This window comes from Balaenoptera borealis, assembly GCF_965194805.1.
Source record: "Balaenoptera borealis genome assembly, chromosome: 1".
NCBI classification, from domain to species: Eukaryota; Metazoa; Chordata; class Mammalia; order Artiodactyla; family Balaenopteridae; genus Balaenoptera; species Balaenoptera borealis.
Genome location: NC_138860.1, coordinates 30,918,783 through 30,933,031, shown reverse-complemented (window position 1 = coordinate 30,933,031; position 14,249 = coordinate 30,918,783). Strand labels below are relative to the sequence as shown.

Here is a 14,249-nt window from a genome sequence, read left to right as displayed (position 1 = left end):
AGTGAGGTTCATATTCTTCTGAGTCTCTGATCCTCTGCAGAGCTTCCATTGAAGGTAGATCAGCACTTCTCAGACTAACCTGGGATCTTGTTAAAATACAGAGTCTGATTCTGTAGGGCTGGGGGGGAGGCTGAGGTTCTGCAAACCAAATTCACCCAGGTGGTATCCAGGCTGCAGGTCCACAGACCACACTTTGGGTAGCAAGAAATAAAGCACATATGCTCATGGGAGTAAGGTCTTTGTGGATCTTGTGCTGATTAAAGAAGCTGAAGCACCTCATACTCATTAGGATGGCTACTATCAAAAAATAAGTGTTGGTGAGGATGTGGAGAAATAGGAAACTTGTACCCTGTGGGCGAGAATGTAAATTGGTTCATCTACTGTGGAAAACAGTGTGGTGGTTCCTCAAAAAATTAAAAATAGAACTACCATATGATTCAGCAATTCCACTTCTAGGTATATATTCAAAAGAACTGAAAGCAGGGTCTGGCAGAGATATTTGAACACCCATGGTCATAGCAGCATTATTCTCAGTAGTCAACAAGTAAAAGCAACCAAAATGTCCATTGATGGATGGATAGATAAACAAAATGTGGTATATACTTATGTGAGATAATAGAAAAAATACATACAGGTCTCTGCCCTGGTTCCTGACACAGGGCTCCTAAAACCCTTGTAATCTCCTAAGTGATAAAAACACTAGGAGCATCTTTTGTTCTAATATTTGGTCTTTGGTTCCTTACACAGAGTTTCTAAATCCCTTGGAATTTCCTGGGTGACAGCAGTGTCTTTCCAAGTAACTCTGGATGGACTCCTGGATGGGGGCTGGTCACCAGAAAGACCAACTCATGATTAGAAGCTTGGAACTTTCAGACCCAACCCCCATTCTCCGGAGAGGGGAGAGGGGCTGGAAATGGAGTTAATTATCCATCATGCCTACATGATAAAGCCTCCATAAAAATCCCAAAAGTATGGGGTCCACAGAGCTTCCAGGTTCATGAACACATGGAGGTACTCGGAGAGTGGCACACCCAGAGGTGGCAAATACATACTTTATCCTACGCATCTCTTCCACCTAGATGTTCTTCTGTATCCTTTATCATATTCTTTTATAATAAACTGGTAAATGTAAGTAAACGGTTTCCCTGAATTCTGTGAGCCACTCTAGCAAATTGATTGAACTTAAAGAGGGGATCATGGGAACTTCTGATTTATAGCTGATTAGTCAGAAGCACAGGTGACAAACTGCTTTTGCAATTGGCGTGTGAAGGAGGGGAATGGTCTTGTGGGGCTGAGCTTTTAACCTGTGGAATCTGATGCCATCTCCAAGTTAATAGTGTCAGAATAAACTGTAGGATGCCCAGCTGGAGTTGCAGAGAATTGCTTGGTTTGAGGAAAACTCCCACATGTATGGTGTCAGAAGTGTGGTGAGTGTGGTAATAGTATGAGAGTAAAGGAGAGACACACAGCAGAGGTGTAGGTTTTCTATACAACATAAAAAGGAATAATATTTAGCTTTCAAAAAGAAGGAAGTTCTGATATTCTACAACATAGATAAACCTTGAGTACTTTATACTAAGTTAAATAAGCCAGTCACAAAATGTTAAGTACTATATAATTCTGCTTATGTAAGGTATCTAGAGTAGTTATATTCCTAGAAAGAGAGAGTAGAATGGTGGTTGACAGGGCCTGGAGGAAGGGAGGAATGGGGAACTATTATTTAATGGGGACAGAGTTTCAGGTTTACAAGATGAAGAGTTCTGTGGATGGATGGTTCTGATAGTAGCACAACAATGTAAATGTATTTAATGCCATCGAACTGTATATTTAAAAATGGTTAAGATGGTAAATTTTGTGTGCATTTAAAAAGTAATTGAAAAGTAAAACATTCCAGCGACTAAGTGGGAATGAGGGGGTAGTGGGGAAGGACTAAAATTGTCTATTAAATGACTTTTTAGAAATAATAACCTGCTTATTTTGGCATTATGAAAACTTAGGTACAGAGTCTTAATACATGAGCCTGGCAGGGGAAGGAAGGGAAAGAAAGTCCACTGACCACCCATAGTCAGATAAATGTCTTCAGATAATTAATATGTCCTGTTTAATTGGCCCCAAATTAAGCTTGGTGCTATAAGAAAGAAAAGAATTGCCTCTTCTTGATAGGCAAGTAAGATTTACACATGCAAGTCAAGTATAAACTATACTAACTAAATGGATCTTTTCTGTAAGCAATAATTGTCCTCCTGTGCTATGCTAGCCATGCCCTGTGCTAGTTGCTGAGGAACAGGAGAGGAGCTTGCAACCTGGGGAGGACAGATAGTAATCAAGTTCTTGTGAAAAGAACTCACCCGAGGGATGGCAGGAGCACTCAGCTATATGGTTCAGAGAGGGAGGAGAGCTTTCATTTTCAGAGAAGAGAAAGTGAAGCTTGAAACAGACATTTTGTTTAAATCTTAAATTGGCAGCGAAATAACACTGTCCCAATCAAATGACAGTCTATCTATGGAGGGGCGTTGGGTGAGATCAAATTTCTAAAAAATGTAAATTTTTAAGTGTCACGTGTGTCCAATGATGAGAAAACTTGCAAACGCACTTTCGAATAACAGAATCTCACAGCGATCAGCAGCTTTAGATACATTGACTCCAACCACCTTGGAGAAAGAAACAGGCTGCATGATCACATGAGGTCAGCAGCAAGGGAGAAACAAGACAGGTTGCCTTACAGACAACAGCCAGCGAGCATGGCGTAGGAGGCCCTCAGAGGAGTGCTGGTAGTACTGCTTAGTTGCACTATTTCTTTTTGCTAAAATGAGAGCGACTCGTAATAGTCATCCCACCTTTCTCTTGGATTAACATTGTGCTGAGGAGGTCCAATTCAGCATATCCATACCTTCCCCAGATATTGAACCAATAAACTATGAATAGATCAAGGAGTAAGATATGGTTCAAAAATAACAGGGAAGCTAAATGAAAAGAGTGACTTGGACCTGAGGCTAAAATTGACTTCCTTACCCTCACAGAGAGAGAGAGAGAGGGCGCGGAGCAATTTCGTCACCAGTGACTCCCCAGGAAGGTGAAAGTGTTGGTGGGAGTTCTCATTTTGGGGCCTTCAATACAGAAGGAGGAAATGATCCTTCCCCATCAATCTTGCCATTTCTCAATTCTTAACAACTGAGTTAATGCTAAATTTATAGCTTTGCATCACTGTCTTTAAACTGGAGTCAAACATGGGGCCTCCTTATCTTTTAAGAACTATATAAAATTGCTTTGAATTGGTTGATTCCACAGAATCAAGTGCAAAGTGCAAAGCCATCCCCATGACCCCAGGATTTCTTCGAATGCTCAGGGAGTCTACCTACTGTCCTATGGACTTCTTGGTGTCCACTCCCTCGCCTCTAGTATTGGCTGTGACCATGGTGGCCACACATGAAACTCACCCTTTTCACCATTTTCCACACAAAAAGCACTCACTCAAAATACACATGAATATGCTGAAGACTTGGGGGTCATGGAAGGCCCACCTTGCCCAGGGCGCAGCAAACAATTTATAAATCTCTAGTGTGTACAATTTGACCTCTGAAATCCTTTCCATACCCCCTTCTCTGAGCCTCCCTCCCCCAGCTGTTATTTCTCTGCCCTTTCTCCCTTGTGGTGACTGTCTTACTGGTTCCTCCCATTTCCCTCCCCAGGTGCCAAATATCAAAATACTCTCCAATATACGGAGCAGATCAGAGTTCCCCCAATTCTTCTTGCTAAACTCCTATACCCAAAATACAGAAATGGTGCCCCCTTACTAGAAAACATTCTCATTTGAAGGCTTTCAGGACTAGAATGTAAACATTTTTTCCTAGCATATTTGAAAAAGTCAGCACTGCAACTATTGTCTTACAAATCTCCAAAGGAGATTATCCTACTTCTTTTAGGTTTGGTTACAAGGGCCCCTTTATAGCTTGTGACTTGTTTGTTCTTATTCTTACTTATTCTTCACAAGATAAGCCTTTTAGAATATGTATTGGAGAAGTGAAGCTTGATGTAAGTGACTTTAACTTTTGGTTATAATAAGATACTGCCCAAAGATATGGAGTAGATTAGACCGGGACTCTCCCTGGCCTTCCTGCAGGACCAACATGTCTGTTGGTTCCCAGATTATTTGTTCCCAGATCATCTCAACTAAGCCTGATAGGAATCAACTGAAAGGGAAAGAATATTTTCCTCACATTAATAAGCCTTCATAATTTGAATGTTTCCTAATATACTTTGAATAACAAGTGTGGTTTCTATGGAAATGCAATGATTAATAATGTAGAAGACTAGAAAACAACCATGAGGCAGAGAATGAAGACATCCCTGTTAATTTTAATTTATAGCAAAGACACAGAAAGCTCCTCCTCAGTCACTGCTTCTGTAGCATAACCAAGTTATTTTTACACCAAGTACAGATTTAGCTGTTAATTTTAAATGCCTATATTTGAATGAGGTGAAGATTAATAAATTACCATATTTGTGTTAAATGTTGTAATATCCCATAATTTGGAAAATTATATGCTTTAAAATTTTAAAGCAATAGACTTGCCCTGAATTGCAAGACTGCATTATGACTTTCATGAGCCCTAGATTGGCACTTTTGCCTTTGTGAGACCCTTTCTCTATAAAACAATAAATATTGAAAATTAGATTGTATGAATGCATTGTTATAAAGATTATATTAATCTTTAATATAATCCAGACTGGATTCATTCTTATATATACTCATTATATTTATTTTTTCTTCTGATTTTAAAATAAACTAAAATTAAAATATTTTCGTGAATCCCTGAAAATATCATGGGCCCTATGCACTGTTCTGACCGTACCTCATGGAACGGTTGGCCCTATGAAGTCAGAAACAACCAACACATGTCCCAGCTGGGGTCCACCTACTCCTAGCAACCCTCACCCCACCAAAACCACACCACACACACACACAGCCTTTCACACCGAAATGAAGGCTTTCAAAGTATTTCTTTGGGAAATAGTACATTTATTCTAGTAATGCTGTCATTTCTGAAGTTTTTTACACAGCTCGATTTGGAGACCTAAGAGGAATATATGAGATTTATGTCTGATTGTTAAAACTATCTTAGTGAAAATAATGTTTTTGCTACCAGAAAAAGGTTTGTTTTTTATAGTATCGAACCTAAGTTTAAACATGAACATTGTATAACATGTATTTGATTAAAGTGTTTATAGAAAAAAGGTTACTTAGTTAAATGCTTATAAAACTGAGCTTGCAACCTTCTGCTAAATGATTAATATTTCCTATTGCTGAGTGAATAAAATAGAAGCATATTTGTCCATTCTTCAGAAACAAACAGTATCTACTATATTTTTCTTGCAGTATATTCTTTCTATAAGCAGAGAAAATCTAAACAAGGATCTACTGACTGGTAAGTCCAGTGCTTTATTCACCAGTTGTCATTTTCTGAAAAGCACGTGAGACTAATGACTGTCACATGATTTACTGAGATTTGTTTACTATTCCTTTTTTTGGGTTATTAAGAGCAAGACTATGTACAATACAAAGTGTTTCTTTAAAAGTAGTGGTGATGCATCTTCCAGCATCTCTTTTTCATTTTATCAGTGGTCTAAATAAAAATCATTTGTTCAGCATGTATTGAATTCCTATTGTTTTCTAGGCACTGGATTGAATGAGTGCTCACTCATCGGTGAAGAACTCATGGTCTAGTGGAACAACAGATATACAGATGTAACAATTTTCAAAGAGACAATTCGATTTTCTTACCAGAAAGATGAAAAGCAATAGTGTGAAGGCTGATAGAGGGCTGCAGTTTTTAGAGTATTATGATAATCCCTGTGTGCAAAAACAAGGCCCTGGACTAAAGCTATAGCCAAGTGGTTGGGGAGAGGTGTAGATTCAAGATATTTGTAGGAGACAAAACAGATTCAGGGTTTAGGAGGCTGAGAAAGAGGAAGGTGTATATAAGCCTGAAGATTCTCATGTAACTAAAAAGACCTACCTATTAATTGAAAAGCCCCTGGATTGCAAATTAAATTTGTAGCTTGGATAATCAATCCAATCACATTCCATGTAGCCCTTTATCATAGTTTTTTCTCTTCTTCAGCATTTGTCCTAAACAGATTCATTCCATGCAAAGCATGCCATTAGTATTTCTACTTTCTTTTAAATCAATCAATCCCTCAATGCATTCCAGCAGCCTTGGATTTTTGGAGAGCAGAGGTTCCAATGATTTATCTGTGTTTCTCCTCAGTCCCCTACCCAGAGTGAGTTTGCAACATATCTGTTGAATTGAATTCAACTGGGAGGAGGAGTGATGGGGAAGGTCACTCTAGTTGATTCACCAGGTACTTAAGATATAAGGCTTAGTAGTCTTCTTATTTCCATTTCTTTACCTGCAGTTGTAAGACTGACTTTTGGATGAGTAGATAGGTGGGGGTGAGCTAGATTGCTTGATATATTCATGTTGATCTTAAGAAAAGAAACTACAAAACAGCATTTTGAAAAAGTAGCATAGTGGACCTAAGATAATCTCTTAAGGGTATCCTATGAATTTATTGATAAAAATAATAGAAAATATTCACTGATGCACCAGGCACTATGTTAACGGCTTTATATTGCCTCAATTTGTATAACCCTCCAAACAACTCTGTGAAGTGGGAATTATTTTTATCTCAGTTTTATAGATGGTAAAGGAGGCTTGGAGAGCTCCGCAGAGCAGCAGATTACACTGTTAATAAGTAGTAGAATCTGGATTTGAACTTGAGTCTGTCTATTCCAAAGTCCATGCTTTTAACTATTACAGTCACCGCCTCCAGTATTATATATAATATATGAAACACCTGCTAATAATAAGGAGCTAAAACATGTGGGAGATCCAATCTTGCATGCTCCCCTGTTTTTCATTAAGGTTGCACTGCACAGCATGCAATTTCATAAACGACATAAATATGTTGATAAAAAGAATGCTGAATCTCTTGACTCCTAAAGTTTGTTTGGCACATAAAGTTCTTTTACACAGCTCTTATTTCTTTACATGGCATCAGATGTGTGAGCCACCCATTCTACATATAAATGCTCATTCCTTCTAATAGAAGAGCCTCACCTCTGAAAGTATTGTAACTAAATCATTTCCCTGCATCAGCTTTTCATGTAGGATTGTTTCATAGTTTACTATTTGGTGGGCTGTTAATAATTGTCAAGTAAAACAAACAGAAAAAGTATGTGTGGTCAAGTAAATTTGATAAACCCTGCATCAACTTAGTTTTAAGAGTCTTTTCTTACAGTACTTCTCAGGGCCTTTATTCTACTAGTCTGCAGTGTGGATTTTCTAGAACAATGCTGTCTAAGATGTGACCACAAATGCCAGCCACATGTATAATTTAAAATTTTATATTAACCACATTAGAAAACCTAAAAAGAAATAGGTGAAATTAATTTTAATAGTATATTTAAACTAATATATCCAAAATATTATCATTTCAATGTGCAATCAATGTAAGAAAGCTACTCATGAGATATTTTATTCTTTTTTTTTTTTTGGTACTAAGTTGTCAAAACCCAGTGGGTGCATCACATATCTATTCAGACCAGCCACATTTCAAGCACTCTAGAGCCACATATATCTGGGGACCAGGACAGCACAGCCAGGAGGGTCAGAGTATGAGCATTTCTCTAATGACTGACCACAGAACAATTATTTTGGGGAGCATATCACAGGACTAGTGCTCCATGGAAAATTCTTTGGGATGTATTACTATACATCTAATTTGAAAATAAAATAAAATTTAATTTACAAAAAGGTTGATTCCACAAACACATTTTGTGTTTGTATTGATAAAAGACACCCATAGTGGTTCAGGTAAACTCTGACTTCTCCAAGTTATTTGTCAAAAGGTTTCTTAAACATAGATAAATCTTTGGCTTATCTCAGATTTCAATATTCTAAAGCTTCCAATCCCATGTCCAAGAATCTTAAAGTCTTCAGACCCCAAATCAAACTCAAGCAAAGCAGAACAAAAAGAAGACAAAACCTGAGATGAAAAGGAGAGATAAGTACAGTTAGGAATATTGAATTGGAAGTCAGACCTCTGGATTATTTTTCCTAATATTTTTACTTTGTATGGTCTCAGACATCTTGTCTTTCCCTCCAGGATCTTGATTATTCCATTTATAAGATGAAGAGTTTTGAAATAAATCATCTCTGAGGTCTATTCCAGCTCTAACACCTGCATTCTGATTTGCAGCTTTAAGAACAATAAATAACCACTAATTATAGATCTCCTGCCCATGAGAATTAATAGGAACAAAAATAAGTTTACTACTATGATAAGAACATAATTAATAATTCAGAAAATGAAATACGCTATAGATTGTTAGCAGGCAAAGAAAGCACTAAAATAATTTGATTCTACTTATTAAGTTTCAAATCTTCTTACTCATTTTCCCCTAACTGTTCCAGTGTTTGATTACACAAAGAATTAGTATCAATAATCTATATTTATGACAAATTGAGTCAGAAGTCTAGAGGACTTGCTAAAAAGAAACATAAAGTCAGACATAGTATGAAAAAGGAAGTTTGACTGAATATTTCCAATCACAAATTAAACCTTAAATTGGGGAAAACTTTTAAAATATGTGATGACAGCTTCTTTCCTAGGGTGCTGACAATTACAGTGATGTAAGAATTTGCATAATGGAATTAGATTTTTTTTTTTTTTGAGATGAGGATAGTTGATTTTTATTCATCTCTTTTGCTATCAAATTATCCTGGAACATTTGCCAAATAATTGTCAAATTACCTTTTAACTAACTCATTTTTACATTGGTAAGAATAAGTATCTCTATCACACTGTTCTCATAAAATGATTAATATTTCAATTTGATTAAGTGAAATAAGAATTGGAATTTCATTTCTATTAGTTGTCTTTCTTTGTTTCCTCAGCTGTTGAGAAATATCCCAATGCAAAGGTGCACTTTGGCCACAGGCTGTTGAAATGTAATCCTGAGGAAGGAATGATCACAGTGCTTGGGTAATCACCAGTTAGCCTTTTGACTTCAGAGGTGAAGGGGTGACGTGGAGAATTGTACCTGTAAACTTTGTTCTCTGGCTCTTTTGAAAGAATTAAATGATTGCTAACAGGGTAATTCAAATAGTTTCTAGAATCAAGTAATTTTATATTGAAAATAGGTCTTGGATGCCTTCTGAATACAAGCACCAGTGATTCTTCCTGATTCTCCTGTTCACTCATCTTCTTATAGTATTTGACACTAGTAACCATACTCTGCTTCAAATACGCTCCTCCGTTGAAACAGATGACCCTCCGCTGCCCTGTTTCTCCTCCCCTCTTTCCGAATACTATTTGTCTGCCTCCCCTTGGCCGAGTCCATTTCCTCTAGAGTTCTAAGCCTCACATCCCACTCGTGGGATATGTAATGGATTCACAGTTCATTCAACAACTACTTGTAAATTCACATCTCTATGATTAACATCTCCAGGCCAGGCCTTTATCTTCATTCTCAATCCTTATTTCAATCTTAATCAATATTAATTTCCCATTAAACACCTTCACAACTACTTGCCATAATCTCAAACACATCTAAAACCTTGATCATCTATTTGTCACCAAGCATCTCCCATTCCTGACTTCCCTAGTACTATTACCCAAATAATTAAAATCATCCTTGATGTAGCCCTTTCCTTATTTTCTCCCACTAGACCTATAAACATTCACCAATCATTCATACTTTCTGTTTGCCTCAGAGCCTATGTCTTTCTTCTTCCTGAGCACCGCAATCCTTGGGCTCTCATCCCCACACATGCAGGCTACTACAGTCACCTTGTCCCCATTTCTTTCCCGTTTGCATTCTGGCTCCACTGCAATGTTTCCACTCTTAAGTAAGTTATCTTAAATTACCACTCTTTATACACCATCTCTCCAATGGAAAAAAATTGTTTTCTCCCATTTGCCAGAATAATGTATTTAAACCTTTTGTCTTAACATTCAAAATTCTCTTCTCCTTCCTTCCCAATTGTATTCTTTTCTTAAATTCATCTTCTGATCCCCTCTGTTCAAGACAAATGTGTTGCTCCTAGAAGATTCTGGTCACATCCCTGTGGTTGTTCATACATTCTCTCCATTTGAAACACTTTGCTTTCTTTTCAAGTTTCTCTTCTCTCATGCAGGGAACTCAACTCTTAGTCATGCTTCTGTGGCCTAGCATGTCTTTATTAATCAGTATGGTTGTGTGTTTTCCTCATTCTCATAAGCAAACCCATGATTGGGACAATTGTTATCTTCATTTTATAGCTATCCACTCAAAGCTCTAAATCAGACAGGTAAAAGTGAGTAGTGGCCCCATTAAGTCACTACTTTTTATACCCAATAGAGGTACTTCATCATTTTCACCACTAGACTTTTTTTTGATGATTTATTTTATTTTTCAGACATGAGAATGTTCCCAAAGATGTCACCTGTGACCTCATTGTAGGATGTGATGGAGCCTATTCCACTGTCAGAACTCACCTCATGAAGAAACCCCGCTTTGATTACAGTCAACAATACATTCCTCATGGGTTCATGGAATTGACTATTCCACCTAAGAATGGGGATGTAAGTCCTTTCCCTTTCTTTTCTTCTTTCTACAACTCTCCTCCTCCCCCTGCCCCGTATTAGTATAGAAGCGTATTCTAGTGCAGTTGTTCTCATAGCATATCTTGATCCATGCCACAAGAATTTTGTAGTTAATAATAAATTGGATGTACAGGTATCCCTTTAATAATATCACTCTCACTCCCTGACCTTTTGATATGTTTTCTTGAATGGGGAAGAAAGGAGAGGAATTACAACTACCTTATTGGAAACACACAGGGGATTTGTCTTACACAATAATATCATTTTTCTATTATCTCTTGGGAGAAAAAAATTGGGTTGGGAATCAACTATGTATACTGACAATCCAGAGTTCTTATACTCATGATTAAATGAAAAAGTTATTAAATAAGGTGAACAGCAAGCTGTTGCAAAGAGATTTGCATTGCATGTTTCTCATTCCCTGCTTCCCATGTTAAACCATACGTGGCCGGAGGGACATATGTAGTATGTATAGTGTGTATTGTCATAAGCAAATAAATGTAGGAATTTAATAAGGAAAATTAAAACACCAACAGAAGCAATGAGGATCTTGGCTTATCAGTAATGAAAAGTAAACAGCATTAGTTAAATACTTGATTTGTGTATAAAACATACATTTTTAAGGTACACATTTAATTTATACTATTTGAAATTCAGACATCTATAAAATAGTTTGTCAGTTTGGAATAGTGGTATTATAGACCACTTATATACTAAACTATCAGCCAGTCAAATCCATATTTTAACATTTCATTGTCTTTCTATTTCTTCCTCCTGGTTAAAAATGCATTTACTAATTCTTCAATGATATTTTATGGTCTTCAGGTGGGTCATATTCTAATGGCCCAGGATCTGATAATTCTGGATTAAAGGATTCTGTTGAAAAATTGTCCCCAGTTTGAGTGAGATCATGCCTACTAATGTAGATTTAAGATAGCCATTTATTTACAAGGTGTTCCTATTTAATAGTAATGATTGGTGGTTTATAGAAAGTTTTTATTCTTTTAAGAAATGCTGTTTTGACATAGTAATGTGACCAGACATGGGAATATTTTTGACATGGCCCAAAAACAATTCTATGAAACTTTCTCTCCATTTCTTTCTTTCTTCCTTTCTTTTCTTTTTCCTTTTCTTTTTTTTCCTTCCTTCCTTTTTTCTTTTTCTAATGTAGCAGATATTTTCACTCCATCTCTGACAGGTGGAGTAGGAGCGAGAGATTGGGTGAGTGACAGAGTTGGGTGAATATTAGGGGAGTGCTTTTGGGAATTATGTGGGAGCTCATCTTAAAGCTGTTTTTGCACAGCAAGCAAACTGTCTTGCTTAGACTTTATGTGTGAAGGGACTTGTAGTAAGAAGACCCATGGGAATTATGACGAACCTGACCTTGGGACTGCTGCTGCATAAGGATATCTATTGAGAACGTGACTTGGAATAAAGAAGCTGAAAATTTAAAGAGTTGTTTTCTAGGGTCATGAAATATGTATGAATATCAAAATGTGTTTGGTATCATATTTGCTTTATCAACACCATGTAGGAGAGGTCAAAAGATAGCAAGAGGGAAGCAAGGAGGCTCACCTCATCCAGGCTGGTGTCCTATTACCAGTAAGGCGCCGCCGTGCTCATCTGTGCCTCCTCCACGCTGCTCAGTGTGCCCACCCTTCCCAGCAACCACTGTCCTTCACTCCTATCTAATCTACTAATCCCTTGTTTCAGCAATCCCAGCCCCACAGTCCTCTTACCTGACCAGCTTTTATTTCCTAAACTTCTAACTCGGCACCAAATCATTTTGTCTCTCTACCCCTTGAGTTGTTGTTAAAGAGAAGTTTTTGGGAGCTTTTCATATGTATATATCTTGCCTATTCAACTGCTTTGTGAGATCTTTGGTGTCAAAGTGTTATTCACTTATTCATCTCTTTGTCTGTGTATTGGGCTTTCTTTGGGGCTCTGGGGATAAAAAAGCCGGGAAGAAACAGTTTCATCTCCTAAGACACAAATAACTATAAAAAAGTGTGAAAATGTTAGCTAGGAGACTAAGATGTACTTTCTGTCGTCTTTTTACTACATAAGACATATATATGGTAGATGCTCTCTAAACATTTATAGAAAATAATACAAACTTAAAATAGTTGGGAAACTGATTGCATATTCTTATGTATGTAATACCCCTGGGAACCTCAGTGGTTTGGGTGACTTGGGTCTTTGGGTCAATTCATGTGCCCAAGCCATACATACCTACTCAGGCGGCTATTGCCCTGTAGTGGCTTTGCTAAAGAGGGAGCATTTCTCTCTATTATTTATGTTGTAGTAAACAAGCGATAAGAGGCTTGTTTGTAAAATTTTGTTTTGTCCATGAAATTTAAACTTAGGACCTTTCTGTTTATACAAATAAGTACCCAAATAAGGTAAAAAAAAAAAAAAAAAGTAGAAAAATATTACACATATATACACACATCCACACATACACAGCTTATGGGTGTATATAATATATATTTTATATATATATGTATACACATTTGTGTATGTGTATATGTGTGCGTGTGTCCATGGAAATAGAGGAGAGAGAGAAAATGAATATCTTATAGCATGTTCTCAAATCTTGTATTATACTTGGTATCAAAACCTCACCTAAGCCTGAGTTTATAAAGACAGAACACAAAGTCTTTTCTAAGAAAACTTCTGCTTTACGTAGCAATGGATGTGCACATCACCATGCATATGACACTGATTTAAATTGCTGTGGAGACAATTATAACATAAACAGAATCATCTTGTTTAATTTGTTAATGCAGATGTGCTACATTAATACACTAATTATGTATACATTTTTTCCCTGCAGTATGCCATGGAACCTAATTATCTACATATTTGGCCTAGAGATACCTTTATGATGATTGCACTTCCTAACATGGTAGTGTAAAATTCCTTATCAACTGTCATTTTGCATATATAATTAATGTTTTTCGTTACTTACTTTTATACTCTGTATGCATGAATGTAATCAACTTCATCATTGTTTAGTCTGTTTAGTGATTATATCTGAAACTTCGGGGATACTGAGGAAAAACCTGAAGGAATCCAAATTATTTACTTTGGAAAGGATATTTAACATATATGAGTGACTAATGCGAGTTTATGTGTGGTGGTACCTCACTGCCATCTCCCCCAACACAGCACAGGAAGAAATGGTCCCCAAATAAAGCCAAAGAGATTTAGGTTATATATTAGGAAGTACTTTTCATCCTTTAATATCTGTAGGACAACATTGGAATATACATTATCTCAAAAGAGTATGGCTGTTCTTTCATTAGAAAGAAAGAGACTTTTTGGCTATGTTAATACATAATATATACATATATATAGTTATTATTATCTATATTATCTATATAGATAATATAGACAGATATACCTATTGATATTTCTCTGGTTGGTCTTTTACTTTCTTTTTTTTTTCTTTCACTTATTAACAGTCCTAGGGTCCAATGCCTTAATATCTTAACATATTAAATGGAACAACAATAAAGAAAAAAAAAGAGGAGAAATCAAATCCAACCAACCTATTAATAATCTAAGAAGTGTAATGTTTGCTTGGTGAAAATATC

The 14,249-nt window shown here is 36.6% G+C and overlaps 1 protein-coding gene and 1 long non-coding RNA gene across 2 annotated transcripts in view; both read left to right on the top strand.

Annotated features, from left to right (window-relative positions):
- LOC309605589 overlaps positions 1–14,249 on the top strand; it is a 582,281-nt gene that overhangs the window by 52,150 nt on the left and 515,882 nt on the right. The gene's annotated exons all lie outside the window — the stretch shown is intronic.
- Positions 1–14,249, top strand: part of KMO (kynurenine 3-monooxygenase) — a 59,340-nt gene that overhangs the window by 28,385 nt on the left and 16,706 nt on the right. The window contains exons 5-8 of the mRNA XM_082340964.1: positions 5,378–5,426; positions 8,961–9,048; positions 10,464–10,629; positions 13,487–13,558. Coding sequence (XP_082197090.1) covers positions 5,378–5,426; positions 8,961–9,048; positions 10,464–10,629; positions 13,487–13,558 — 375 coding nt within the window. The remainder of the gene's footprint in view (positions 1–5,377; positions 5,427–8,960; positions 9,049–10,463; positions 10,630–13,486; positions 13,559–14,249) is intronic.